At 53.7% G+C, this 26,961-nt stretch overlaps 3 protein-coding genes across 5 annotated transcripts; all 3 read left to right on the plus strand.

Moving 5' to 3' along the window:
• The first annotated feature begins 218 nt into the window (after nucleotides 1–218).
• On the plus strand, nucleotides 219–1,903 carry LOC121107779 (gastrula zinc finger protein XlCGF7.1-like). Of its 2 annotated transcripts, none has more exons than XM_040653890.2 (2): nucleotides 219–280; nucleotides 390–1,903. In XM_040653890.2, exon 2 carries the CDS (start codon nucleotides 632–634, stop codon nucleotides 1,484–1,486), a length of 855 nt encoding a protein of 284 aa, XP_040509824.1. In that variant the 5' UTR covers nucleotides 219–280; nucleotides 390–631; the 3' UTR covers nucleotides 1,487–1,903. The 2 variants fall into 2 exon arrangements, with proteins under 2 accessions (XP_040509824.1, XP_040509825.1); XM_040653891.2 differs by having other exon boundaries at nucleotides 393–1,903.
• A 5,051-nt stretch (nucleotides 1,904–6,954) lies between these two features.
• Nucleotides 6,955–10,307, plus strand: LOC121107781 (zinc finger protein 253-like). Its single transcript, XM_040653893.2, has 2 exons — nucleotides 6,955–7,016; nucleotides 7,126–10,307. The coding sequence occupies exon 2, from the start codon at nucleotides 7,443–7,445 to the stop codon at nucleotides 8,127–8,129; it is 687 nt and encodes a 228-aa protein (XP_040509827.1). The 5' UTR covers nucleotides 6,955–7,016; nucleotides 7,126–7,442; the 3' UTR covers nucleotides 8,130–10,307.
• A 7,524-nt stretch (nucleotides 10,308–17,831) lies between these two features.
• On the plus strand, nucleotides 17,832–25,319 carry LOC121107769 (zinc finger protein 135-like). Of its 2 annotated transcripts, none has more exons than XM_040653865.1 (5): nucleotides 17,832–18,396; nucleotides 20,695–20,777; nucleotides 20,968–21,094; nucleotides 21,707–21,817; nucleotides 21,927–25,319. In XM_040653865.1, the coding sequence occupies exons 2-5, from the start codon at nucleotides 20,754–20,756 to the stop codon at nucleotides 23,192–23,194; spliced, it is 1,530 nt and encodes a 509-aa protein (XP_040509799.1). In that variant the 5' UTR covers nucleotides 17,832–18,396; nucleotides 20,695–20,753; the 3' UTR covers nucleotides 23,195–25,319. The 2 variants fall into 2 exon arrangements, with proteins under 2 accessions (XP_040509799.1, XP_040509800.1); XM_040653866.2 differs by having other exon boundaries at nucleotides 21,930–25,319.
• The last annotated feature ends 1,642 nt before the right edge of the window (nucleotides 25,320–26,961 follow it).

Here is a 26,961-nt window from a genome sequence, read left to right on the forward strand (position 1 = left end):
TCTAGAGATGTAAAAGCTTTCTTTGCTCCAGAGGAAGCTGTGGCCCCAGTGTCATTCAGGCCCAAATAGTGCTTTCTCCATGGGGAGGGACACACAGTGGAGATGTTGAACAGTCACTGTGCCGCAATGATGGAAATGCTCTCATCTCCCCTGTTTCTGTCATTGAAGCTCCTCTTCCAGCCCCCAAACCCGGGCTGATCTCCCTGCTTAGAAGGAGGGGAAGACCCCTGGATCCCAGATGTGCGTAGCCCTGAGGCCGTGCCAGGAGACCTGAGCCCAGGTGAGTTGCTGGAGGGAGGGAAGGAGGAGGCTGGGGCTGGAAGAGTCCTCTCTGTCTGTGTTTTATTTTGGGCACCGTGTGCAATTTCTGGATTTCCTCTTTCCTCCAGCAGGAACTGGGATTACAGATATACTGGAGGATGTGCAGGAAAGTGGTGTGGCCGAAAGGCGGTGGGGTAGTGCCTGTGTGGGAGAAATCAGAAGGGATGTCCCAGGAGGCCTGGAGCAAGGTCAGGGTGAGCACATCAAGAAGGCACTGGGAGAGCATCTGGAAGAGAAAGGAAGGAGCCCACTGGACTTCAACATAGGTGAAAAGCAGGACGTAGAGCCCAGGAGCAAGGATGTGTGTCAGATGAAAAAGCAGAATCCATGCACTGAGTGTGGGAAAAGCTTGGAAATAGATTCCAGTGTCATTAACCACCAGTGCATGCACGCAACGCAGAGCCTGTACAAGTGCTCTGAGTGTGGGAAGAGCTTCAACAGCAGTTACAACCTTACCCGCCACCAACGCATCCACACAGGAGAGAGACCCTTTCAGTGCTCTGAGTGTGGGAAGGGCTTCAACAGCAGTTGCAACCTTACTTGCCACCAACGCATCCACACAGAGGAGAGACCCTTTCAGTGCTCTGAGTGTGGGAAGTGCTTCAAACGCCGTTCTGACTGGAAGCAGCACCTGCGCATGCACAGACAGGAGAGACCCTTTCAGTGTTCCGCGTGTGGGAAGAGCTTCAAAAGAAGATCCGAGTTAAAGCTGCACCAGCGCATCCACACAGGGGAGAGGCCCTGCAAGTGCTCTGAGTGTGGGAAGAGCTTCAGCAGAAGTTCCCACCTCACCTACCACCAACGCATCCACACTGGAGAGAGACCCTTTCAGTGTCCTGAGTGTGGGAAGAGCTTCAACAGCAGTTCCCATCTCACCTGCCACCAACGTATCCACAAAGGAGAGAAACCCTTTCAGTGCTCTGAGTGTGGGAAGGGCTTCAAAACGAAGTTTGAATTGAAGCTGCACCAGCGCATCCACACAGGGGAGAGACCCTTTCAGTGTCCTGAGTGTGGGAAGAGCTTCAAACGCAGTTCTGAATTGAAGCAGCACCATCGCATCCACACAGGACAGAGACCCTTTCAGTGTCTGGAGTGTGCAAAGAGCTTTAAACGCAGATCTCATCTCAACACTCACAAGCGCACCCACAGAGCACAACGGCTGTAGAAGCTCCCCAAGACTCTGGGAACCTTCAAAAGCAGTTCCAGCCTCATTAGCGACCGGCACTGCCACAGAAGGTACAGATCCTGCAGAACCTCAAACTTGTGAAGAGCTTCAGCCAAAGCCCCACCCTGGTTACGACCTGTGGCTTTGTGTTTTGAACCTTACAAATCCCTTGAGTAGAGGATGAGCTCTGCAGCCAAAATCCTTCTTCTTCTCTGCTGCTCTTCTTTCTCCTCTTTGGATGCGAATTCTGCATGTTGCTCTCTGTCAGCTGCAGTCAAGGTGTTGAGCGGACACTCAAAGGAGAGTCCAGAGTGGGATGTGTCACAGCCACTGGAAACCCTCTGCCAGGTGGCACGTTTCTGCCAGGGCAGTGTGCAAGGACAGTCACCTCTTATCTCCCCTGTAGAAACTCACCTGCATAGGTGGGATTGGCAATTACCTAGGATGACACAGATGGGGAACCAAATGGTTCGAATCTACCCGCTAATTGTGTCCACACAGTCAGCCCAATCTCCATGGCTCTCCTTGCTCGAGGTGTTGAGGAGCTGTAAGGCATGCCTGACTGCCAAAGGGCAGATCTGTGCTGAGGAGCTTTGCAGTCTCCCACAGCTGTTGTGGGATGGCTAAAGGACGTGGCAAAAGAGACTGGAGTGAGTTGTGAAAAAGGGAAGGCTATTGCCTGTGTGGTGGGAGTGTGGGAATTGAATGTTGTTCCCCAATCAGAACAAGATAAGAATTTGGTTAATTTCATGGCCTCTGCTACCATTTGGGTCCTTTATTACAATTAATACCTCTTTTCAGGGGTCTTTCTACTTTAGCAGGGTTCTCTGGTACTTTGCATTGCTCGTCCTCTAGATAAACCTTCCCCAGAAACGCATACTCAGTATATAAGTAAAATAGTATATACATACATATAGATATAGATATATCCATCGAGATTAGGTAGATGGAGTAAGTTATAAGCACAAAGACTGAAGCTCCTGTCTGTCCAGCTTTCTGAAACACATCTGGGCCTTCAGTTAAAGGCCAGGTAGACGTAATAGATATCTTTGCAAATCACAAACCCCTTGATGTTGGAAAACTGCTAGCTTTTGGTGCTGGATAGACAGGGCCTGAGCAACAGAGAATTAAAGGAGAAGTTGAACAATTAACAGCATACATATATATGCCAGTAACAACTTATGTATAGACTGCATGAAAAAAAAATATATGTCACACACATTGCAAGAACGTCCTGCACAAATTAAAAGGACAACTCCTTAGGGAGTGCCTGAAGAACATATTGAGGAACATCTGGCACCTCCCTCCATACTCTTTGTCTAACAAAGACTCTGAAGAAAATCACCACATCAGTACGAATGAGAAGGGTACTGAGACATGTTAGAGACAAAAGGACTGCTACTGACTGACACCACATGACACACGAATTAACAAGTGATTAACAAATGTAAACCTTTTGATAAGATTGTGAACCTGGAGGACCCAGCCAGTGGGGAAACAGGGGAGGGAAGGGGTGGGGGGAGGGGGGGCGGAACAAGGTACAAAAGCTGTCATGTCTGTCCCCATAAGCACTCTCTTCTGCTTGTGGGATGCCTGCCACTGCAATTGGGAATAAAATCTGCATTCTCAGAGATACTGTCCTGACAAAGTTATTTGGATATTAACAAAAATTGGCCAGAAATGGACACAAGAGGGGAGGGGAGGGGAGGGGAGGGGAGGGGAGGGAAGGGAAGGGAAGGGAAGGGAAGGGAAGGGAAGGGAAGAGAAGGCGGTACCTCAACTCCTCCTCACTCAGATGCAGCCAACATTCCCCCACCCGCACATTCCTTCCCCTCCCCCCACCGGGGAGAAGGTGCACGGCCCGGAGAACAAAGAGCAGTGCCCACAAGGGACGGGGCTGCCTGGCCGAGAAAGGACTGCTCAGCACGTGAGCGATAGGAGCCCGGAGACAGAACTACACGTACACAGACCCTCCTTAAGGAAGGCGGTGAGGTGCTTTTTGTTACCAATGAAACGCAACCAAATGCTGTGTGCCACACTGCCCAAACCCAGTGGCGGCCACCCGCCCGGCCAGCGGCCCAGCCCCGCCGGTCGCCCCAGCCCAACTGAGCCCGGAACTCCTCTTCCCTCACGGCCACGGACGGCGTGTCTTCCGGCGGGGCGGGACAGGGACGGGACGGGACGGGACTCAGCCTTCGCTTGGCTCCGCTGCTCTGTGTCCCCCACGCCTCGCTCTGCCCTGCCCTGCCCTCCCCTCTCCTGCTCTCCTCTTCCTCCCCTCCCCTCCCCTCTCCTGGAGGTCTCTCCGAGAGGCGCCTTTCGTGCTGTGTCGCCTCCCGGGCTGCTGCTCCCGGCTCATCCCGGGACGGCGCTCAGCCCTGTGGGCAGAGACGGAGCCGTCGGTGCCGCTTCCAGGAGAACGGCCGCCTCTTCCCAGCAGAGCAGGTGAGGCGGAGCGGGGCGGAGCGCGTCACCCTTTCCTCCCTCACCCCGTGGCAGCGTGGGCACGGCGTTTCCATTTGCCATCCATTTGGGTGCTGCTGGGGAGGAAGAGCGGAGGATCACACCATGGCCCGGGTTGGAAGGGACCTCGCGGTTCATGAAGCTCCAACCCCGCTGCTGCTATCAGGGCCACCAACCTCCACGTTTCATAGCAGCCCACGGCTACCCAGGGCCCCATCCAGCCCGGCCTTGAACACCTCCAGGGATGGACGGGGCATCCACAGCCTCTCTGGGCAGCTGTTCCAGCACCTCACCGCTCTCAGAGTAAAGAACTTCCCCCTGACACCCAACCTGCAGCTGCCCTCCTTCAGCTTCAAACCATTTCCCCTTGTGCTGCTGCTTATCTGCCCTTTCACAGAGTTGCCTCCCCTCCCCGTCCTGTTTATGGGCTCCCTTTAGGTCCTGGAAGGCTGCAATGAGGTCACCCCTCAGCCTTCTTTTCTCCAGGCTGAACAAGCCCAGCTCCCTCAGCCTGTCTTTGTAGCCCTCTGATCATCTTTGTGTCCCTCCTCTGCACCCTCTCCACCAGCTCTCTCTGCTTCGTGTACTGGGGGCTCCAGGCCTGCGCACAGTACTCCAGGTGGGGCCTCCGGAGGGCAGAGTAGAGAGGGACAATCAGCTCCCTGTCCCTGCTGGCCACCCCGTTTTCTGCTGGAGCCCAGGATACCAGTTTGCTTTCCAAGCTGCAAGAGGCACACAGCTGGCTCACGTGAAGTTTTTCATCCCCTGAGGACCTGCCAGGTCCTTCTCTGCAGGGCTGCTCTCCAGGACTGCTCCTCCCAGTCTGTATGTATGGCTGGGATTCCTCGGGCCCCAGTGCCAAACCTTGCACTTTGCGGTGTTGAACCTCATGAGGTTCACCCGGGCCCCCCTTTCAAGCCTGTTGAGGTCCCTCAGGATGGCATCCCTTCCTTCCACCGTGTCAACCGCAGCGCTCAGCTGGGTGTCTCCAGCAAACTTCTGCATTCAGTCTGATGAGGCGGTGTCGGACTTGCAGTCCTGAGTTACAGTGGGGAGGGATTTACTCCCCCGGTCCCCAGCTGGAGGTTTAGGGATGCAGGGCTCAGGGAGGTGAGAAATACTGGAGTCCTGGCTGCCAGTGGAGACTGAGGCCAAGAACTCATTCAGTACCTCAGCCTTCTCTTCATCCGTTGAGGCCACTTCTCCTTTTGCATTTTGCAAAAGGAGGTCAACAGTAAAAGCCCCGTAAGTGTGGCCTAAAGGACTGTGGGTGAGAATGAGAGATCTTTGTTGTTTGTCCAAATGTGCTGTAACATCAGAACTTCCAGCCTGTGCCGCAGCAGAAAAGGAGTATTGGGGAACGTTGGTGGTTTTTGGTTCACGGAGGTCAGCAGCTGCATGAAGTACATGCACAGCAGCCTCCCTGTTTCTGTGGGGGTTGGGAACAGCGTTTTGTGGCAATGTATGATTGCAGAGTGTGTGTTTGACATACGTTTCTCACCTGGGAGCCAACACTGGCTGTGGCAGTTTGATACGCAACAGTCACTTCCATTTCCATTGGTAATCCTAACACTGCTGCCGGAACTGCACGCTCAGCTTCCCAGAACCGAGTTGGATTGACACTGGCTCAAGGAGTCCCAAGGCTCAGAGTGCTCCCACATCATACCTAACCTTCTCAAGCCACGAAGGTGAGGAGCCTGGACATGGCTGGGTCCACTCCGAGTCCCTGGCTTAGCCAAGGCTTTATGTGGGAGGAATCCTATGTTCCCAGTCACACTAAGACATAACCTTAGAGAAAGCTCACAAAGCTCCAAAGTAACCACGAGTGTCTTACAGAAGATCTGTATCAAGAAGGAATCTCGACATTCAAGCTGCGAGGGATCTCTGTGCAGCTGTGACCTCGAGAGCCATCCCTGCTTGAGTCGCAGATCTGTCGTGCAGCGCGCTGCTGTGCAGGAGAGCTCGAGGGGTGCTTGGGCTGCTCCCTGTTTTGGGGTGAGATGACCCTTTCTCTTGTCCCTGCAGGCTCCAGTTCAACTTGTGCCTTCCAGGCGTGATCATCCCAGGCTGCAGGAGAGCAGCAAATGGCCACAGCACATCGGTGTCAGGTAGGGGCTGTGGGAAGCAGGCAGGAGAGGCCAAGGGGCGAGGGATGTGAATGCAGGGGGAGAGGGAGGTGCCCTCAGCCAGCATGCGTGTGCTGGGGCCGGAGAAGCGGCTGGGACGGGAGTTTGTGTCGTGTGCGAGCTGCTTCCCTGGGCCTTGGCTGTTCCCAGCAAGGAGCCTCTTTGCTTGCAGGAGCCCGTGAGCTTTGCGGAGGTGGCCGTGTATTTCAGCAGGGAGGAGTGGGCGCTGCTGGACCCTGCGCAGCGAGCGCTCTACCGGGACGTGATGCTGGAGACGTACCAGTGCGTGGCCTGACTGGGTGAGGGCTTTGCTGCCTTTCCTCCTCGTTTGGGCTCCTTGGGCTGTGCTGAATGAGCCTCTGCATGCTGAGCCTAGAATAATCTCTCTGCAGTTACTTCTTGACTAATACCACAATAATCGCAAGAAACGACAGACAGAGATGTGTGAGGTTTTAAGGGCTTAGTGTGCTCAACACTCTGTTAAAAGCCCCAGGGTGAGTGCTGGCAAGCAGGCAGCAGCCTGGAGGAGGAGGATCAGCTTTCTGCAAACAGCCCTTGTGTTGCTGAATTGCATGATGCCCCCAGCTCCAGCAGCCAGTTCACTCCCAGGTTACTCCTTTAGCATTTATTGGCTCTCTATTCCTATCCCATCAACACTTTTGAAGCCTTGAGCGTAGAGCAGTTGGGAAAAAATTGAAGTAAATGTTCTAAAGTATACGTGGTTGCCCGCTATCATTTACCGTGGGGATGGACACACTGCAAAGTTTTTGGGCAAGCACCTACACCAGAATCAAGGGAACACTCACATCTCCATATTTCTGTCATCGAAGCTCCACTTCCAGCCCCCAAACCTGGGCTGATCTCCCTGCTTGAAGGAGGGGAAGACCCCTGGATCCCAGATGTGCGTAGCCCGGAGGCCGTGCCAGGAGACCTGAGCCCAGGTGAGTTGCTGGAGGGAGGGAAGGAGGAGGCTGGGGCTGGAAGAGTCCTCTCTGTCTGTGTTTTATTTTGGGCACCGTGTGCAATTTCTGGATTTCCTCTTTCCTCCAGCAGGAACTGGGATTACAGATATACTGGAGGATGTGCAGGAAAGTGGTGTGGCCGAAAGGCGGTGGGGCAGTGCCTGTGTGGGAGAAATCAGAAGGGATGTCCCAGGAGGCCTGGAGCAAGGTCAGGGTGAGCACATCAAGAAGGCACTGGGAGAGCATGTGGAAGAGAAAAGAAAGAGCCCACTGCACTTCAACATAGGTGAAAAGCAGGCGGAAGGACCCAGGAGCAAGGATGTGTATCTGATAAAAAAGCAGAATCCATGCACTGAGTGTGGGAAAAGCTTGGAAATAGATTCCAGTGTCATTAACCACCAGTGCATGCACGCAACGAAGAGCCTGTACAAGTGCTGTGAGTGTGGGAATAGCTTCGAACAGAGAGCCAAACTGAGACGCCTCCAACGCATTAACGCAGGATGGAGGCCCTACATGTGCTGTGAGTGTGGGAAGAGCTTCAAAAGCAGTTCCCACCTCACCTGCCACCAACGCATCCACACAGGAGAGAGACCTTTTAAATGCCCTGAGTGTGGGAAGAGCTTCAACAGCAGTTCCCATCTCTCCTGCCACCAACGCATCCACACAGGAGAGAGACCCTTTATGTGCTCTGTGTGTGGGAAGGGCTTCAAAAGGAGTTGTGAATTGAAGGTGCACCAGCGCATCCACACAGGGGAGAGACCCTACAAGTGTCCCGTTTGTGAGAAGAGCTTCAAAAGTAGTTGTGAATTGAAGCTGCACCAGTTCACCCACACAGAAGAGAGACCTTTTCAGTGTCCCGAGTGTGGGAAGAGCTTCAGCAGAAGATCTGTGTTAAAGCTGCACCAGCGCATCCACACAGGCGAGAGGCCCTACAAGTGCTCTGCCTGTGGGAAGAGCTTCAAAAGCAATTCAGAACTGAAGCTGCACCAGCGTACCCACACAGAGGAGAGACCCTACAAGTGCTCTGAGTGTGGAAAGAGCTTCAAAAGGAGTTCCCACCTCACCTGCCATCAGCACATCCACACAGGATAGAGACCCTTTCAGTGTTCTGCGTGTGCAAAGACCTTCAAAATCTGTTCTGAACTGAACCTGCAGCAGCGCATCCATACAGAGGAGAGACCAGTTCAGTGTCCCGAGTGTGGGGATATCTTCAAAAGAAGATCCGAGTTAAAGCTGCACCAGCGCATCCACACAGGGGAGAGGCCCTGCAAGTGCTCTGAGTGTGGGAAGAGCTTCAAAAACAGTTCTGAGTTGAAGCAGCACCAGCAAACCCACACAGAGGTGAGACCAAGTGCTGTGAGTGTGGCTTGTGCTACAAAAGTTGGAGGCCCTGTGTGCTTCAGCATCATCAGCATGTGTGAGACGTGGTGGGAATGGCCCTGTGAGGGCTGTGCTGTGTGTGATGGATGGCTCTGGGCTCTGCAGGCTGGAGATCCACTCAGGGCAGAGACCTGTAGAAGTGCCTGCACTGCAGGAAGAGCTTCATCCAGAGCTCAGTCCTTGTTAAAGCGTAAAAAAATCCATGTTAGTCCACATGAGAGTTCCCCTTTGATGTTGAAGGTTTTTGCTTTGACCTTGGGAAGGTGTGTCTGAGCAATGTGAAGGCCCTTCTGCAGCAGGGCCTTCAGATTTGCTGGGCTCAGCTAAAGCTGCTGTGCTTGGAATGCAGTTTGCAGGAAGTGGAGGCTGGTTTTGGTGAGCTAGTGAAGCCAGCAGGAGCTTGCCCATGTCCTCAGGTGAGGTTCTGTGAAGGCTCCCTGATGTCCCAGCAAGCTGCAAGGAGATGATGATTGCAGTACCGAGGAGCGCTGCTTCCTCCATGCCAGGGAGCTGGGGCCTGGTCTGGTGCAGGAGAGGTACAGCAGGGCCCTGGGGGTTGGAGGAGCCCAATGCGTGGGGAGGAAACTAGCAGCTGGGAGGCGAGGGGATCCCCGGCAACAGGAGGCAGCAGCCCAGCCAAGAGCTGGGATGATTTACTTTTAAGCTGCATCCACTAATTCCTGTCAAGTGGCATCAGTCACGTGTCTCCTCTTTCCTTTTAGGAAAACAAGCATTCTCACTATTCTGTTTTTCTTTTACATCACCATGTGCTCAGAAGCAATGAGCAGGTTTTCCGTGAACAGGAAATAAAAATGAAGAAGTTTTTCCCACTTTTAGTCCCTTGAAAACTCACTTGAACTGCTGATGTCCCCCACTGTTTTGTCACACATTTTGTTTTGTTGCACTAAGGGTTAGAAAACTCCATTTTTTTCCCCTCCTCCTGAGCTTCCCTGCTTCCCCTCTGCTGTGGGGAAAGTCCTTCTGTTGCAGACGTGAGTCCCTGCAGAGTTGTGAGCGCAGCGCCCCGTCTGCAGGAACAGGAGCATTTCAGAGGGGGGTATGGAGGAGAGGGACTGCCATTCTGGGGATGGGCGTTCACCCAGGGGGGCATGGAGGGAGGGCTTTGTCCTGTCTGCTTCAGCCAGCACTTGTATCCAGCCAGCAGAAGGCTGTGCCCTCGGTGTCCCACGTGAGCTCTGCACGGAGCTTACAGTTGGCTGTGAGGTGGTGGAGAGCCTCTGGGCACTGATTAAGGGACAAGGAAGTAAAGTGGTTGCCTACTACATGCCACCCAGCCAGGACGGCGATCCCAATCAATTCTTTAAGGAATTAAGGGATACGTCTGGAACAGCATCACTGTTGATGAACAGCATCACAGAACATGAATGACAATGTCAAATAGGACCAGGCCCATTATGAAGCCCTGCAGCACACCTGCAGCTACTGGCCTCCTGCAAAACCTTGTGCCACTGACCACCGCTCTGACTGGTCCGGCCATTCGGCCAGATTTTTGATGCTGCTCACTGTCTACCTATGCAGCCCATACATCAGTAGCTGTCTCAAGTCCGGACACAAAAACCCTCTGCTTCTCTTTCATCTCCCAACTTACTGCATTCCAAATAGACCCCAGAAGAGGCTTCCTTTACAGGTTCTTGCCCCGTGACCTCTGGTGCTCAAGGGACATTTGGATAAAGCCCTGCATGACGTGCTTTCACTTTTGGTTAGCCCTGAAGTGGTCAGGCAGTTGGACTAGATGATCTCTAGGTCACTTACAACTGATTTTGTTTTTAATGGTTTTATAAATCTACATGGAGATAAAATGTAAGAGTCGTTATCTTGCTGCTGTATGTCCGTGGCTTATGAAAAATAAATGACGAGGATTTATAGACAACCCTCAAAACTCTGAAAAGGAGGAGTTCTTTATGACGCATTTATTACACAGAGATTTGTTGCTACAGCTGTTTTGGTTCTTGCCTGGCACCTTGACTCAGGGCTTGATCCAGCTGTGCTTCATTCAGCAGCATGGCCAAGCGCTGGCCCTGTACTCCCCCGTGTCTCACAAACTCTTCCCTCTTCCATTGCAGCGCTGAGCCAACACTGCAGGAGAATTGGGCTTCCTCCACAGTCATGGATGCTGCTGGAAGTGCACTCACGTGTACTCAAGGGAGGGAAAAGGGAGGAGAAGAACCAGGTCAGCTAGCTGATGGGCATGGCTGAGCACAATTGCTGCCCGCAGCAAATATGCCACATCCCACATGCAGAGCCACGCACACCAGATAGAAACTTGTCATTTTCCCCTGATCAGGCACAGGAGGGGGCCTTCCTTCCTGCCGTGTTCCCAGGATAAGTCTCTTCCTCCTTATTCACTTCCAGATGCATTTTTCTCTCAATTTCTGGGCTCACATACGGTTGCAGTGACTTACTAAGGCCTTCAGCCATCACTTTACTTCTCACAGGTATCCCTCCCAATCCTCCCTCCCTGACTTACGTACTGCCAACTGTGCTTCCCGGACTGCTTGCGCTTCAGAAGCCTGCCTGGATCTTCCAGTGCTTGTTAGGATCTTCCGGAATTCTCCACAGTTCACGGTGAGACTTCTTCTCTATGACAGCGCCTTGATGAGCAGCCCTTATGAAACGTTTGTATGTCAACATGTTGTGTCCGACTCATGCTGAGAATTCCATCCATCTTGGGAAGTGACTTGAAAGAGCAGCAGCCTGATTTACCCCACCTGATAACCAGCTGCCAACCAACCGGAGGGTCAGGGACAGGGTTCAGTGATGGGGTTAGGTTAAAAAGAAGAGTTAGGGCTGGGGCTAGCACTAAGGATTAGATTTAGCGTTAGGTGAAGTGCTAGCACTTGAGTTAGTGTTAGGGCGAGGGCTGTGATGAGGGTTAGTGTTTAGGGGGAAGAGTTTGAGTTTAGGTTGAAGTTTAGGACAAGAAAGGGTTAAGGTTAGACTTTAAGGTTAGGAGTTGGAGTTATGGCTTAGGAGTTAGAGTTGCGGTTAGGGTTAGATTAAAGGTTTAGTCTATGGGTTAGAGTTAGCACTAGGCACCAATTCCCAGCTTCCTGACACGCAGGAAAAACTCCATGAAGACACAGATGGATATGGTTAATTGACAGCAAAGGAAAGCAAGAGGCATAGTTCTGTGAAAGTAGATTTTATTAAGTCCAAGTTATATCCACTGAATCATTGAATCACAGAGTGGCTTGTGTTGGAAAGATCAGAAGGATCATCTAGTTCCAAACCTGTGCTGTGGGCAGGCTTGCCAACCGCAAGACCAGACTGCCAGGAACACATCAAGCCTGGCCACTCCACTCACCTCCACTGATGAGGCATCCACAAATGCTCTGGGCAGCCTCTTCCAGTGCCTCACCACCCTCTGCGTGGAGGATCTCTTCACAACATCCAACATAAACCTCCCCTCGTTCAGTTTAACTCCATTGCCCCTTGTCCTATCGCTATCTTCCAGCATAAAAAGCCAGCCCTTCTCCTGCCTGTAAGCTCCTTTCAAGTATCACAAGATCGCAATGAGGTCTTTCCGGACCCTCCCTTCTCCAAGCTAAACAATCCCAACTCCCACAATCTTTCATCAGCCCTCTGATCATCTTTGTGGCACTCCTCTGGACCTGCTCCAACAGCTCCATGTCTTCCTTGCGCTGGTTTCCCCAGGCCTGGACACAGCGCTCCAGATGGAGCCTTACAAGGGCTGAGTAGAGGAGGACGATCACCTCCCTGTCCCTGCTGGACACCCCTCTGTTGTACCATTGGCCACCCAGGCTACAGGAGCGCAGTGCTGGCTCACGGCCGGCTCTTATTCCCTCAGGACCCCCAGCTAAATCCCCTTTCCACAGTGGAGAACCTCTGCACAAGAGAAAATATCTTCTCTTTGTGTCAAACACACATTTCTGGACCCCCAGAACACTTCACTGCCCACGTACTTTCTTTGCTGCATGAAAGTATGCTGTATGCTGTATGAAAGAATGAAACATACTAATGGAAAACAACTGAGCACAAGCTTAGAGTGGGATACATTAGAAGTCACCTGCGGAGAGAGATGGAGTCTTTGTGATTACTGGAAAACATCCATAACAACAGTTCCCAGATGGCACCCTTCAGTGCCTGGTTCCTCACGCTGTAGATGAGGGGGTTCACTGCTGGAGGCACCACCGAGTACAGAATTGCCACCGACACATCCATGGCTGGGGAGGAGATGGAATGGGGCTTCAGGTAGGTAAAGAGGCCAGTGCTGATAGAGAGGGAGACCACGGCCAGGTGAGGGAGGCACGTGGAAAAGGCTTTGTGCCGTCCCTGCACGGAGGGCATCCTCAGCACAGCCCTGAAGATCTGCACGTAAGAAAGCACAATGGAAACAAAACACCCCGAAAACAAAAATACGCTGAATGTCATAAGACTGAGATTCCTGAGGTAGGGGTACGAGCAAGAGAGCTTTTGAATGTGAGGAATTTCACAGAAGAACTGGTCCACGGTGTTGCCTCGGCAGAGTGGCAGTGAAAAGGTATTGGCAGTGTGCAGCAGAGCATGGAGAAGCCCAGTGCCCCAGGCAGCTGCTGCCAGGCTGGCACAAGCTGTGCTGCCCACGAGGGTCCCGTAGTGCAGGGGCTTGCAGATGGCAACGTAGCGGTCATAGGACATGAGAGTGAGGAGGTAAAATTCGGCTGACAACAAGAATGAGAACAGAAAGACCTGGGCAGCACATGCAGTGTAGGAGATGGCCCTGGTGTCCCAGAGGGCATTGGCCATGGCTTTGGGGACAGTGGTGGAGATGGAGCCCAGGTCGAGGAGGGCGAGGTTGAGGAGGAAGAAGTACATGGGGGTGTGCAGGCGGTGGTCGCAGGCTACGGCTGTGCTGATGAGGCCGTTGCCCAGGAGGGCAGCCAGGTAGATGCCCAGCAAGAGCCAGAAGTGCAGGAGCTGCAGCGGCCGCGTGTCTGCCAACGCCAGGAGGAGGAACTCGCTGATGGAGCTGCTGTTGGGCATCTGCCGCTCCTGGACTTGGCTAATCATCAAAGGAGAGAAAAAGGCAAGTTAGGTGAGGCTTCCCTTGGCAAAACCCCGTACCATTCCTTGGTGACCTTCCTCCTGCCACAGAATCGATCCGATACTTTTTCTTTCTCTGAGGAAAATGCCTGTTCAGATCCACGACTTGAGATTTTTTTCCGTGAGTTTGAGTATGTAAGGAAGAGGAGAGGCCTCTGCCCGCGGACTCTGGAGAAAGCAGTCCTGACCCACCCAGGTGGGCCCATTGTGAAGTGGCAGGAGTGCTTGGTTTCACTTTTAGAATGTGACATCTCTCTTAGCATCTCTCCCTGGGCTTTCAGGGAACACAGAGATGCTATGGGAGAGATTAGCATCCTGCAGGGCAGCTCACCAGCTTGGAAGGACATCTCTCTTCGAGAGAGAGCCAAGTGTCCTCGTGATGGCATCTCATTCAGAGAAATTCAGCTCCTTCCCAGCCTCACAAACAATGTTGTCCACAGCCCCGAGCAGCTGCTCTCAGCCCCCGTGCGCTGCAGAAGGAAATGAGCTCAGGCCTGGAGAGATGCAGCTCTGCTCTGCTGGAGCTCTGGCTGCAGAGGAGGCGCTTCATGGCTTGGACCCCGCTGCCCTGAAGGCAGAGGTGTTTCTGGGTGGGAGAGGATGCAAGGGGGCTAGCTCAGAAGAAGGGTAGGAAAATGAACACAGGGCAGAAAGTCCCACGTTTGGTCCTCCTTCCTGAAAAGTCCCCTCTGCAACGCCCCGAGCATGCTGTGCAGCTCTGAGCCCCCAGCCCCATGCAGCACCCCTAGCAGCAGAAGGCCCCTGTGCTGCTGTGGCGCTCCTTCCCCACACCCCCCCACACCCCATCTCCCTGCAGCTACCTGGACGGGATTCAGCTGAATCAGTTGAGGTGTCATATCCTGAGGTTGTAGTCCTGTGTCCTGGAGGGGAATCAGCTCCCTCCCACGCCTCCCCCACACCCAGCCGGACCAGCACCGACCACACAACTGGCCCCCTGCATCCCTCCTCTTCTACCGGCTTCTTTCTCCTCCACCTGCATTAATTCCCATCTTTGTCTGTTGCAGTCACTGTCCAGTTATCAGCTCTCACTGACTACATTTCCCTCTTGGATCCCCGCAATGCTATCCCCATGCTGGCTGTACCTCCCTCTCCCTGACGGAGCTGCCATCCGTGTCACAGGAGTTGTGCTGCACTCAGTGACATCTCGGTGTCCGCTGTAAGGAGAAATACCCGTACAGATGACAACTCCTTTTTTGGACAGTGCTCCTTGAAAACCTTATCTGCCACACTGAGACCTCCCTCATGAGCAAGTCTTGAAGACTGGAGGGAAATGGCTTGTTAGGTCTTTCTGCACTGTAATGAGCCCCACAGCGTATGTGGTGTCTGTTGAGCTTCAGCTACTGAGAGAAGACTGCTGTAGCCAACTGATGAAGGTGCAGCCAAAATGCTGTCCAGAAATGTTGGAGAGTGTTGGAGTATTAATTGGTCCCTGTGGGGCCATTACCAACAAAGCCTCCCCAGAGACGTGTTAGAGCAGATAATTGGAGGCTGTGATTACAGGCAGGCAAAGGCACTGTGCAGGTGCTTTGAGGCTGGGGAAAGCCCTTGGTTTGTTTAATGAAACAGAAGGGTTAAGCCATAGCTGCAGCCTCTGGGAAAGGTGGTCCTGTCCCTCACAGATGGCCCAACGCTCTCCCACGGTCAGTGGGATGTGGGTGGGCAGCGTTCTGGGAGGGAGAATGATACTACACCTACTGGCCTCCCTACAGGGCTGCAAGGAAACAAGGAGGCCCCAGTGTCACGAGGACAACGTGTGCCCTCCGGAGCATCAGCAGCAGACACAACTGCCGCAGCCAAGCTGACCAAGACCTTGGTTTCCTGTTGGGGCCCTCCAGCCTTGCCAGTGCTGTTGGCCATCTGCACCAGAGGCTGTTCTACGCAGCCCTACGCTTGCCTCCTTTTCCCTGCAGGCTGCAGACACTCACCTCGACTCCTGCACTGGCACTCACCCTGGCATTGCCTTACTCTGATGGTTCTGCAGTCTCACTACTTGTTCCTTGTGACACAACAGCACGGACTGATCACAGAGTCCTGCTGGGTGTTTCTGGCACCACGGCACTACCACTGGAGGCGAGGGCTGACCTGTCAGCTTGTGCAGAAAGAATCACTTCTAAGGTCTGGGTCAGTGAAGCACTAAGATGCACTGAGTGTCCAACAGTCAACCTTTTGCTCTTTCTACTGCCTCATTTGATGGAGGGTAGTAGGGGACACCAAACACTCACTGGCTTCTCATTTGGCTCAGTTTTGCATTTCCTCGCTCAAAGGATGTGCGCCATCGCCACTGTAGATAACATCAGCAGTAGGAAGATTTGAGAAGCAAATGATCGCCCTCACACTGTATTTTGCCCACTGACTGATACTTCATCCCCTAAAAGCCAAAGAGTACCTCCACTCCCATGCGGATGGGCGAGCATCTCCCCAGTGACTTCAACAGTCATATATAGAATCATAGAATCGCAAAGGTTGGAAAAGACCCCCAGGATCATCCAGCCCAACCATTCCCACTTCACCAGTGGTTCTCGCTAAACCACGTCCCTCCACACAACATCCAAACGCTCTTTTAACACCTCCAGGGACGGTGACTCTGGACAGCCCATTCCAGTGCCTGAACACCTTTCAGAAAAGTAGAATTTCCTCCTTCTCCCTTAGCAGTGAGATATGCAGTGTAGCTGCTTCCAGTCCCAGCTGCCAGCCAGCCAGCCAGCCAAGGACAGAAATACCTTGCAGCCGTTCCTCCCCTCGCCTTCGCAGCTCTTCTCCCTGCTGGGCAGAGCTGAACATTCTGCTGCCAGTATTTCAGCCCTCGGCCCACCCCATCTGACAGCGCAGGGCCTGAAGGCACACGCTGGGCGCGTTCCAGGTGAACCCACCTGCACCGAGAATGCTTCCCAGTCAGCTGAGCACGCAGTCTGCGCTCCCTTTGCGGGGACAGATGTTGCCTGCTGGGTCCCCGAAGAGAAACTGGGGGCTGCCGGCGTGGGGGAGGGCAGTGGAAATTGCCCCCTGGCAGGCTTCACATGAAGACGCTCCAAAGGAGGCATCGGGGAGTTGAAGGCTTCCATGGATCCATGCGTGCAGAGCTGCGCAGCGAGGTCATCTCGTGCCTCCCGTGGCCCAGAGGAAGAAATGCAGTCCCAGCTGTGATGCGTTACAGAGGGTCAAGCGGGCAGCAGAGCACACTGAGCTCCTCTGCTCACTTCCTCGCTGTCCCAGCTCCAACCCCTTCCTGTGCCCCTCGGAGCCCAACCCGGGCTGCAACTCACCTGGGAACCGCTGCTCCTGTCCTGGGGGAACGAGAGCCTCCCGGAGCGCGGGGACAGTCCCACACAGCGTCAGGGGATTGGTAAGAAAAAGCAGTCTTATCCAATGAGAATAACGGGAAACAAACCTAACAGACCTAGCGAATACTAAATCAAATCTACTGAGCATTAATGCCGCTGAATCGAGGAAACTGTAATGTTGTTCACAGCCTTTAGGGATGAGCGCAGGAACCATAGGAATGCGAGGTCCTTGAAGGCGTGTGAAGGTAAGTAGAGCCGCTGTTTGCTATATAATGGGTGAGAATCCCGTGAAGATAAGAAGGCAGAGCTGCTATTGTGACACAATGCAACCCCCTAAAGGTTTTGCAACTGCCCTCATCCAGCGACCACCTGATGGGCCCACAGACCCTCCCCATATTCTAGGACGACTGCTCAGAGGAGGGGGACATCCAATGCAAATGTAACCAATGTCTTGGGAATAGGAGCAGTACCCTACGCCTAGAAACGTGCAGTGGCCTCATTCCATGATGTGCGAGTAAGGAGGAGATATCCCTCTCGCAGCCGGTGCCGCAATACACACACCTGCTTTATGACCTTCCATGGGTGACAGAGTGATGGCTATAGTGTGGGATGGCTAAAGGACGTGGCAAAAGAGACTGGAGTGAGTTGTGAAAAAGGGAAGGCTATTGCCTGTGTGGTGGGAGTGTGGGAATTGAATGTTGTTCCCCAATCAGAACAAGATAAGAATTTGGTTAATTTCATGGCCTCTGCTACCATTTGGGTCCTTTATTACAATTAATACCTCTTTTCAGGGGTCTTTCTACTTTAGCAGGGTTCTCTGGTACTTTGCATTGCTCGTCCTCTAGATAAACCTTCCCCAATAACGCATACTCAGTATGTAAGTAAAAGGCTATTGCTTGTGTGGTGGTAGGCCAGAAATGGGGAGGGGAGGGGAGGGGAGGCGGTACCTCAACTCCTCCTCACTCAGATCCAGCCATCATCCCCCCACCCACACATTCCTTCCCCTCCCCCCACCGGGAGAAGGTGCACGGCCCGGCGAACAAAGAGCAGTGCCCACAAGGGACGGGGCTGCCTGGCCGAGAAAGGTCTGCTCAGCACGTGAGCGATAGGAGCCCGGAGACAGAACTACACGGACACAGACCCTCCTTAAGGAAGGCGGTGAGGTGCTTTTTTTTACCAATGAAACGCAACCAAATGCTGTGTGCCACACTGCCCAAACCCAGTGGCGGCCACCCGCCCGGCCAGCGGCCCAGCCCCGCCGGTCGTCCCAGCCCAACTGAGCCCGGAACTCCTCTTCCCTCACGGCCACGGACGGCGTGTCTTCCGGCGGGGCGGGACGGGACGGGACGGGACGGGACTCAGCCTTCGCTTGGCTCCGCTGCTCTGTGTCCCCCACGCCCCGCTCTGCCCTGCCCTGCCCTCCCCTCTCCTGCTCTCCTCTTCTCCCCTCCCCTCGCCTCCACTGGAGGTCTCTTCGAGCGGCGCCGTTGCCGCTGTGTCGCCTCAGGGCTGCTGCTCCCGGCTCATCCCGGGACGGCGCTCAGCCCTGTGGGCAGAGACGGAGCCGTCGGTGCCGCTTCCAGGAGAACGGCCGCCTCTTCCCAGCAGAGCAGGTGAGGCGGAGCGGGGCGGAGCGCGTCACCCTTTCCTCCCTCCCCCCGTGGCAGCGTGGGCACGGCGTTTCCATTTGCCATCCATTTGGGTGCTGCTGGGGAGGAAGAGCGGAGGATCACACCATGGCCCGGGTTGGAAGGGACCTCGAGGTTCGTGAAGCTCCAACCCCGCTGCTGCTATCAGGGCCACCAACCTCCACGTTTCATAGCAGCCCAGGCTGCCCAGGGCCCCATCCAGCCCGGCCTTGAACACCTCCAGGGATGGACGGGGCATCCACAGCCTCTCTGGGCAGCTGTTCCAGCACCTCACCGCTCTCAGAGTAAAGAACTTCCCCCTGACACCCAACCTGCAGCTGCCCTCCTTCAGCTTCAAACCATTTCCCCTTGTGCTGCTGTTATCTGCCCTTTCACAGAGTTGCCTCCCCTCCCCTCCTGTTTATGGGCTCCCTTTAGGTCCTGGAAGGCTGCACTGAGGTCACCCCGCAGCCTTCTTTTCTCCAGGCTGAACAAGCCCAGCTCCCTCAGCCTGTCTTTGTAGCCCTCTGATCATCTTTGTGGCTCTCCTCTTCACCCTCTCCACCAGCTCTCTCTCCTTTGTGTACTGGGGGCTCCAGGCCTGCGCACAGTACTCCAGGTGGGGCCTCCGGAGGGCAGAGTAGAGAGGGACAATCAGCTCCCTGTCCCTGCTGGCCACCCCTTTTCTGCTGGAGCCCCGGATACCCTTTGCTTTCGAAGCTGCAAGACCGCTCTGCTGGCTCATGTGAAGTTTTTCATCCTTGAGGACCGCCAGGTCCTTCTCTGCAGGGCTGCTCTCCAGGACTGCTCCTCCCAGTCTGTATGTATGCCTGGGATTCCTCGGGCGCCAGTGCCAAACCTTGCACTTTGCGGTGTTGAACCTCATGAGGTTCACCCGGGCCCCCCTTTCAAGCCTGTTGAGGTCCCTCTCAATGGCATCCCTTCCTTCCACTGTGTCAACCGCAGCGCTCAGCTGGGTGTCTCCAGCAAACTTCTGCATTCAGTCTGATGAGGCGGTGTCGGACTTGCAGTCCGAGTTACAGTGGGGAGGGATTTACTCCCCCGGTCCCCAGCTGGAGGTTTAGGGATGCAGTGCTCAGGGAGGTGAGAAATACTGGAGTCCTGGCTGCCAGTGGAGGCTGAGGCCAAGAACTCATTCAGTACCTCAGCCTTCTCTTCATCCGTTGAGGCCACTTCTCCTTTTGCATTTTGCAAAGGAGGTCAACAGTAAAAGCCCCGTAAGTGTGGCCTAAAGGATTGTGGGTGAGAATGAGAGATCTTTGTTTTTTGTCCAAATATGTTATAACATCACAACTTCCAGCCTGTGCCGCAGCAGAAAAGGAGTATTGGGGAATGTTGGTGGTTTTTGATTCACGGAGGTCAGCAGCTGCATGAAGTACACGCACAGCAGCCTCCCTGTTTCTGTGGGGGTTGGGAACAGCGTTTTGTGGCAATGTATGATTGCAGAGTGAGTGTTTGACATACGTTTCTCACCTGGGAGCCAACACTGGCTTTGGCAGTTTGATACGCAACAGCTGCTTCCATTTCCATTGGTAATCCTAACACTGCTGCCTGAACTGCACGCTCAGCTTCCCAGAACCGAGTTGGATTGACACTGGCTCAAGGAGTCCCAAGGCTCAGAGTGCTCCCACATCCGACCTAGCCTTCTCAAGGCACAAAGGTAAGGAGCTTGGATATGGCTGGGTCCATTCTGAGTCCCTGGCTTAGCCAAGGCTTTATGTGGAGGGAATCCTATGTTCACAGTCACTCTAAGACATAACCTTAGAGAAGCTCACAAAGCTCCAAAGTAACCATGAGTCTCTTACAGAAGATCTGTATCAAGAAGGAGTCTCGACATCAAGCTGTGACGGATCTCTGTGCAGCTGTGACCTCGAGAGCCATCCCTGCTCGAGGGCAGATCCTGTCGTACAGCGTGCTGCTGTGCAGGAGAGCTCGAGGGGTGCTTTTGCTGCTCCCTGTTTTGGGGTGAGATGACCGACTCCTTGCCTTGCTTTGTTTTTAGGCACGCAGTCCGTGTGCCCTCAGCTGTTGAAGTGAGTGTCAGCTATGAGTTCTCTCAGCCCCGCAGTTTGAGACAGCTTTGTGATGGTTCATCTCTTTGAGCCAGAGCGTTAGCAGTGCTGTTGCTGGTTGTCTTCCTGTGCCTGGCCTGGTGTGCCATCCCAGAGGCAGTGCCCTGCAGATGGGCTGGGGAGGGCTGGGCTGGGACAGGGACTGCTGCGTTGCCTCCCAGCTGCCCTGCCCTTTCTCTTGTCCCTGCAGGCTCCAGTTCAACTTGGTCCTTCCAGGCGTGATCATCCCAGGCTGCAGGAGAGCAGCAAATGGCCACAGCACATCCGTGTCAGGTAGGGGCTGTGGGAAGCAGGCAGGAGAGGCCAAGGGGCGAGGGATGTGAATGCAGGGGGAGAGGGAGGTGCCCTCAGCCAGCATGCGTGTGCTGGGGCCGGAGAAGCGGCTGGGACGGGAGTTTGTGTCGTGTGCGAGCTGCTTCCCTGGGCCTTGGCTGTTCCCAGCAAGGAGCCTCTTTGCTTGCAGGAGCCCGTGAGCTTTGCGGAGGTGGCCGTGTATTTCAGCAGGGAGGAGTGGGCGCTGCTGGACCCTGCGCAGCGAGCGCTCTACCGGGACGTGATGCTGGAGACGTACCAGTGCGTGGCCTGGCTGGGTGAGGGCTTTGCTGCCTTTCCTCCTCGTTAGGGCTCCTTTGGTTGTGCAGGATGACTTTCTGTATTCCGAGCCTACACTCGGAACGCTCTGCAGTTTCTTCCTAACCAATGCCACAACAATAGAAACAAACGAAAGACAGAGAAGTGTGTGATGTATAAGGTCTTACTGTGCTCAGTACTGTGATAAAAGCCCAGGGTCAGTGCTGGCCAGCAGGCACCAGTCAGCAGGGGGAAGATCAGCTTACTTTAAAAACCCCTTGTGTTGCTGCATTGCCTGATGCCACCAGCTCCAGCAACAGGACGACTTGCTGGTTACTCCTTTAGAATTTAGGATTTTCCATTCAATTGCCATAAATATTTTGATGCCACGATCAGTGATATATTCTAAGATAGTAAGCATGCTGTTGTAAAGTTAATTTTAAAGCAAATATCCCTTCATAATGTCCAGAGATGTAAAAGCTTTCTTTGCTCCAAAGGAAGCTGTGGCCCCAGTGTCATTCAGGGCCAAATGGTGCTTTCTCCATGTGGAGGGACACACAGTGGAGATGTTGAACAGTCACTGTGCCGCAATGATGGAAATGCTCTCATCTCCCCTGTTTCTGTCATTGAAGCTCCACTTCCAGCCCCCAAACCCGGGCTGATCTCCCTGCTTGAAGGAGGGGAAGACCCCTGGATCCCAGATGTGCGTAGCCCTGAGGCCGTGCCAGGAGACCTGAGCCCAGGTGAGTTGCTGGAGGGAGGGAAGGAGGAGGCTGGGGCTGGAAGAGTCCTCTCTGTCTGTGTTTTATTTTGGGCACCGTGTGCAATTTCTGGATTTCCTCTTTCCTCCAGCAGGAACTGGGATTACAGATATACTGGAGGATGTGCAGGAAAGTGGTGTGGCCGAAAGGCGGTGGGATAGAGCCTGCGTGGCAGAAATCAGAAGGGATGTCCCAGGAGGCCTGGAGCAAGGTCAGGGTGAGCACATCAAGAAGGCACTGGGAGAGCATCTGGAAGAGAAAGGAAGGAGCCCACTGCACTTCAACATAGGTGAAAAGCATGCCGAAGGACCCAGGAGCAAGGATGTGTGTCCGATGAAAAAGCAGAATCCATGCACTGAGTGTGGGAAAAGCTTGGAAATAGATTCCAGTGTCATTAACCACCAGCACATGCACGCAACGAAGAGCCTGTACAAGTGCTCTGAGTGTGGGAAAAGCTTCAAACGGAGAGCCAAACTGAAACGTCTCCAATGCATCCATACAGGATGGAGACCCTACAAGTGCTGTGAGTGTGGGAAGAGCTTTAAAAGGAGTTCCCACCTCACCTGCCACCAACGAATCCACACAGGAGAGAGACCCTTTCAGTGCTCTGAGTGTGGGAAGGGCTTCAACAGCAGTTACAACCTTACCTGCCACCAACGCATCCACACAGGAGAGAGACCCTTTAAGTGCTCCGAGTGTGGGAAGGGCTTCAAAAGCAGTTATGAATTGAAGGTGCACCAGCGCATCCACACAGGAGAGAGACCCTACAAGTGCTCTGCTTGTGAGAAGAGCTTCAAAAGCAATTCTGAATTGAAGCTGCACCAGCACACCCACACAGAGGAGAGACCTTACAAGTGCTCTGCTTGTGGGAAGAGCTTCAGCAGAAGTTCCCACCTCAACTTCCACCGGCACGTCCACACAAGAGAGAGACCCTTTCAGTGTCCGGCGTGTGAGAAGAGCTTCAAACGCAGTTATGAATTGAAGAAGCACCAGTGCATCCACAGAGGAGAGAGACCCTTTCTGTGCTCTCAGTGTGGAAAGGGCTTCAAAAGGAGTTCCCACCTCACCTGCCATCAGCACATCCACACAGGAGAGAGACCCTTTCAGTGTCCCGAGTGTGGGATGACCTTCAGAATCTGTTCTGAATTGAAGTTGCACCAGCGTATCCACACAGAGGATAGGCCCTACAAGTGCTCTGAGTGTGGGAAGTGCTTCAAAAGGAGTTCCCACCTCACCTGCCACCAGCACATTCACACAGGAGAGAGACCCTTTCAGTGTGCTGAGTGTGGGAAGAGCTTCAAAAGAAGGCCTGATTTGAAGCAGCACCAGCTCATCCACACAAGAGAGAGGACCTTTTAGTGTTCTGCGTGTGGAAAGGCCTTTAAAAAGTGTTCTGAACTGAACCTGCATCGGCGCATCCATATGGAGGAGAGACCCTTTCAGTGTCCCGCGTGTGGGAAGAGCTTCAAAAGAAGATCCGAGTTAAGGGAGGCCCTGCAAGTGCTGTGAGTGTGGGAAAAGCTTCAAAAGCAGTTCTGACTTGAAGCAGCACCAGCGAACCCACACAGAGGAGAGACACTACAAGTGCTCTGGATGTGGGAAGTGCTTCAAAAGGAGTTCCCACCTCACCTGCCACCATCGCATCCACACAGGAGAGAGACCCTTTCAGTGTCCTGAGTGTGGGAAGAGCTTCAAAAGCAGTTCTGCACTGAAGCGCCACCAGCGCATCCACATAGGACAGAGACCCTTTCAGTGTCCGGAGTGTGCAAAGAGCTTTAAACGCAGATCTCATCTCAACATTCACAAGCGCAACCACAAAGCACAACGGCTGTAGAAGCACCCCAAGACTCTGGGAACCTTCAAAAGCAGTTCCAGCCTTGTTAGCGACCGGCACTGCCACGGAAGGTACAGATCCTGCAGAGCCTCAAACTTGTGAGGATCTTCAGCCAAAACCCCAGCCTGGTTACGACCTGTGGCTTTGTGTTTTGAACCTTACAAATCCCTTGAGTAGAGGAAGAGCTCGGCAGCCAAAATCCTTCTTCTTCTCTGCTGCTCTTCTTTCTCCTCTTTGGATGCGAATTCTGCATGTTGCTCTCTGTCAGCTGCAGTCAAGGTGTTGAGCGGACAGTGAAAGGAGAGTCCAGAGTGGGATGTGTCACAGCCACTGGAAACCCTCTGCCAGGTGGCACGTTTCTGCCAGGGCAGTGTGCAAGGACAGTCACCTCTTATCTCCCCTGTAGACACTCACCTGCTGTGGGACAACAGGTGAGGACCCAAAGGAAACCTCAGCTGGGCCGATACGTCGCCAGGAAGGAAGAAATTCTGTCTGCTGGGAGTGTGGGAAGAGCTTCATCTGGAGCTCAACCCTCAGTACACTCCAGAGAACCAACGCCGGGGAGATTCCCTGTGAGTGCCTTGACTGCAGGAAGAGGTCTGTCCAGAGCTGGGAGCTCATCACACACCAGTGGATCCACGTGAGGAACCCTACAGATGTGCAGCCTGCAAGAAGAGATTTGGCCACAGCTCGAACCTGCTGAGGTAGCAGAGTGTCTGCAGTTGGGTGAAGTCCAGGACATGCCTGCACCAGTGAGTTCACGTGGCAGGAAGCCTTAGCAATGCCTCGAGTGTGAGAAGGGCTTTGTGCAGAGCACAAAGCTCCTCCCTCGCAGGAGATGGCAGTCGTGGCAGAAGTCTACAAACGTCCCATGTGTGGGAAGAGCTTCAACCACAGCTCCCAGCTGAGCAAGCACCAGGGGATCCACTCAGGGCAGAGACCATAGATGTGCCTGCACTGCAGGAAGAGCTTCATCCAGAGCTCAGTCCTCGTTAAGCATTGCCCAGTCCACGTGAGACGGTGGCCCTGCAAGTGTCTCTCCTACAGGAAGAGTTTCTCTCAGGGCTGGCACCTCATTTCTCATGGGGAAAGCTCCAGGAGAGAGAGCTTGAGGATGCCCAAGGATGGGGTAGACCCCTGTGCTTCTCCCCACACAGGAAGAGCTGGCAAAGGAAATGGCATTGCTGGCTCCCTCTGCAGAAGGGACTTAACCCAGGAGCTTCAGATGGCCTTTCCTTGCTTCCCAAAGCAGTTCTCTCAGCATGCCCACGTTCCTCTTCTGCTCTTCCTGCCTGCAGCTTTTTGATGCCATTTCCTTAGGAGAAGCGGCTGTGTGGGGATGTTCTGTGTGTCTGTGTGCGTGTGTTGCTCTCAGTAATTTCTGAGTGCACTGATGAATGTGAGAGAAGGGTCAGGAGAGCAGTAACGTGGCTCTTGGAGGTTTTCTGAGAATCATCTGTAGTGGAAAGGGAAGGGGTGAATAAAGTAGCTGAGTTGTTCTGGAGCTTTCTTCACTGTGTTCTTGTTTCTTGTTCTTATGGTGAATGTCAGCATGTGGAATGAGGAGAGGGATAGGAGAGGGATAATATTCCACCTCTGCACACACTGGAATCAGCACAGCCACAGGCAGAGCTCCCAAGGGAACAACCAGCCCCCCATGGTGCCCATGTGCAAGGCTGTTACGCATTTCTGCTTTTTCATGTTGGAAACATTGAAAGTTGGAGGCCCTGTGTGCTTCAGCATCATCAGCATGTGTGAGACGTGGTGGGAATGGCCCTGTGAGGGGTGTGCTGTGTGTGATGGATGGCTCTGGGCTCTGCAGGCTGGAGATGCAGGGCCGGTGAGATGGGATGGGGTTGCTGTATGTACTGGTGGGCTAGAGGAAACAGAGCTTACAGTTAGCAATGCCATGGTTACAGCCTCTGTGTATGGGTTAAGGGATGAGGAAATAAAGTGGACGTCACTGTTGGAGCCTACTCTAAGCCTCTCAGCCTGGACGATGATGCCAATTAATTATTCTTAATTGTTTAAAGGAGTATCTCAAGAGGAGCCTCATTTGTCCTAATGGGTCAGCAGCTTCCCGGAAATTTAGGGGGAATAGCACACAGCCAACGAGCTCTGTGGTTTTCATGGCCAACTGATTATATAACTGATTTGTTTGCAGATGACACCAGGCTGGCTGGAGGTGTTGATCTGCCTGAGGGTAGCGAGGCCCTACAGAGGGATCTGCATAGGCTGGATAACTGGGCTGAAGCCAATGGGATGGGATTCAACAAGACCAAATGCTGGGTCCTGCACTTTGGCCACAATAACCCCCAGGCAACGCAACAGGCTTGGGGCAGAGTGGCTGGAAGATTGTGTAGAGGAAATGGACCTGGGGGTGTTGACTGGCGCTAGACTGAACATGAGCCAGCAGTGTGCCCAGGTGGCCAAGAAGGCCAATGGCATCCTGGCTTGTATCAGAAATAGTGTGGCCAGCAGGAACAGGGAAGTAATTGTCCCCCTGTACTCAGCACTGGTGAGGCCGTACCTCGAGTACTGTGTCCACTTTTGGGCCCCTCACTGTAGGAAAGACATGGAGGCCCTGGAGCGTGTCCAGAGGAGGGCAACACAGCTGGTGAGGGGTCTGGAGCACAGGCCTTATGAGAAGCGGCTGAAGGAGCTGGGATTGTTCAGTCTGGAGAAGAGGAGGCTCAGGGGAGACCTTATTGCTCTCTGTAACTACCTGATGGGAGGTTGTAGTGAGCTGGGGGGGGGGGGGGGGTTGGCCTCTTCTCTCATGTGACAGTGATAGGACTAGAGGGAATGGCTTCAAGCTGCTCCAGGGAATATTAAGGATGGAGGTTAGGGAATACTGCTTGTCTGAAAGGGTGGTCAGGCACTGGAATGGGCTGCCCAGAGAGGTGGTGGAGTCACTGACCCTGGTGGTGATCAAAGAGCGTTTGGATGTTGTGCTGAGGGACATGGTTTAGCGAGAACCACTGGTGAAGGGAGAATGGTTGGACTGGATGATCCTGGGGGTCTTTTCCAACCTTTGCGATTCTTTGATTCTATATATGACTGTTGAAGTCACTGGGGAGATGCTCGCCCATCCGCATGGGAGTGGAAGTACTCTTTGGCTTTTTAGGGGATGAAGTATCAGTCAGTGGGCAAAATACAGTGTGAGGGCGATCATTTTGCTTCTCAAATCTTCCTACTGCTGATGTTATCTACAGTGACGATGGCTCACATTCTTTGAGCGAGGAAATGCAAAAGTGAGCCAAATGAGAAGCCAGTGAGTGTTTGGTGTCCC

This window comes from Gallus gallus, chromosome 29 (assembly GCF_016699485.2).
Source record: "Gallus gallus isolate bGalGal1 chromosome 29, bGalGal1.mat.broiler.GRCg7b, whole genome shotgun sequence".
NCBI lineage: Eukaryota > Metazoa > Chordata > Aves > Galliformes > Phasianidae > Gallus > Gallus gallus.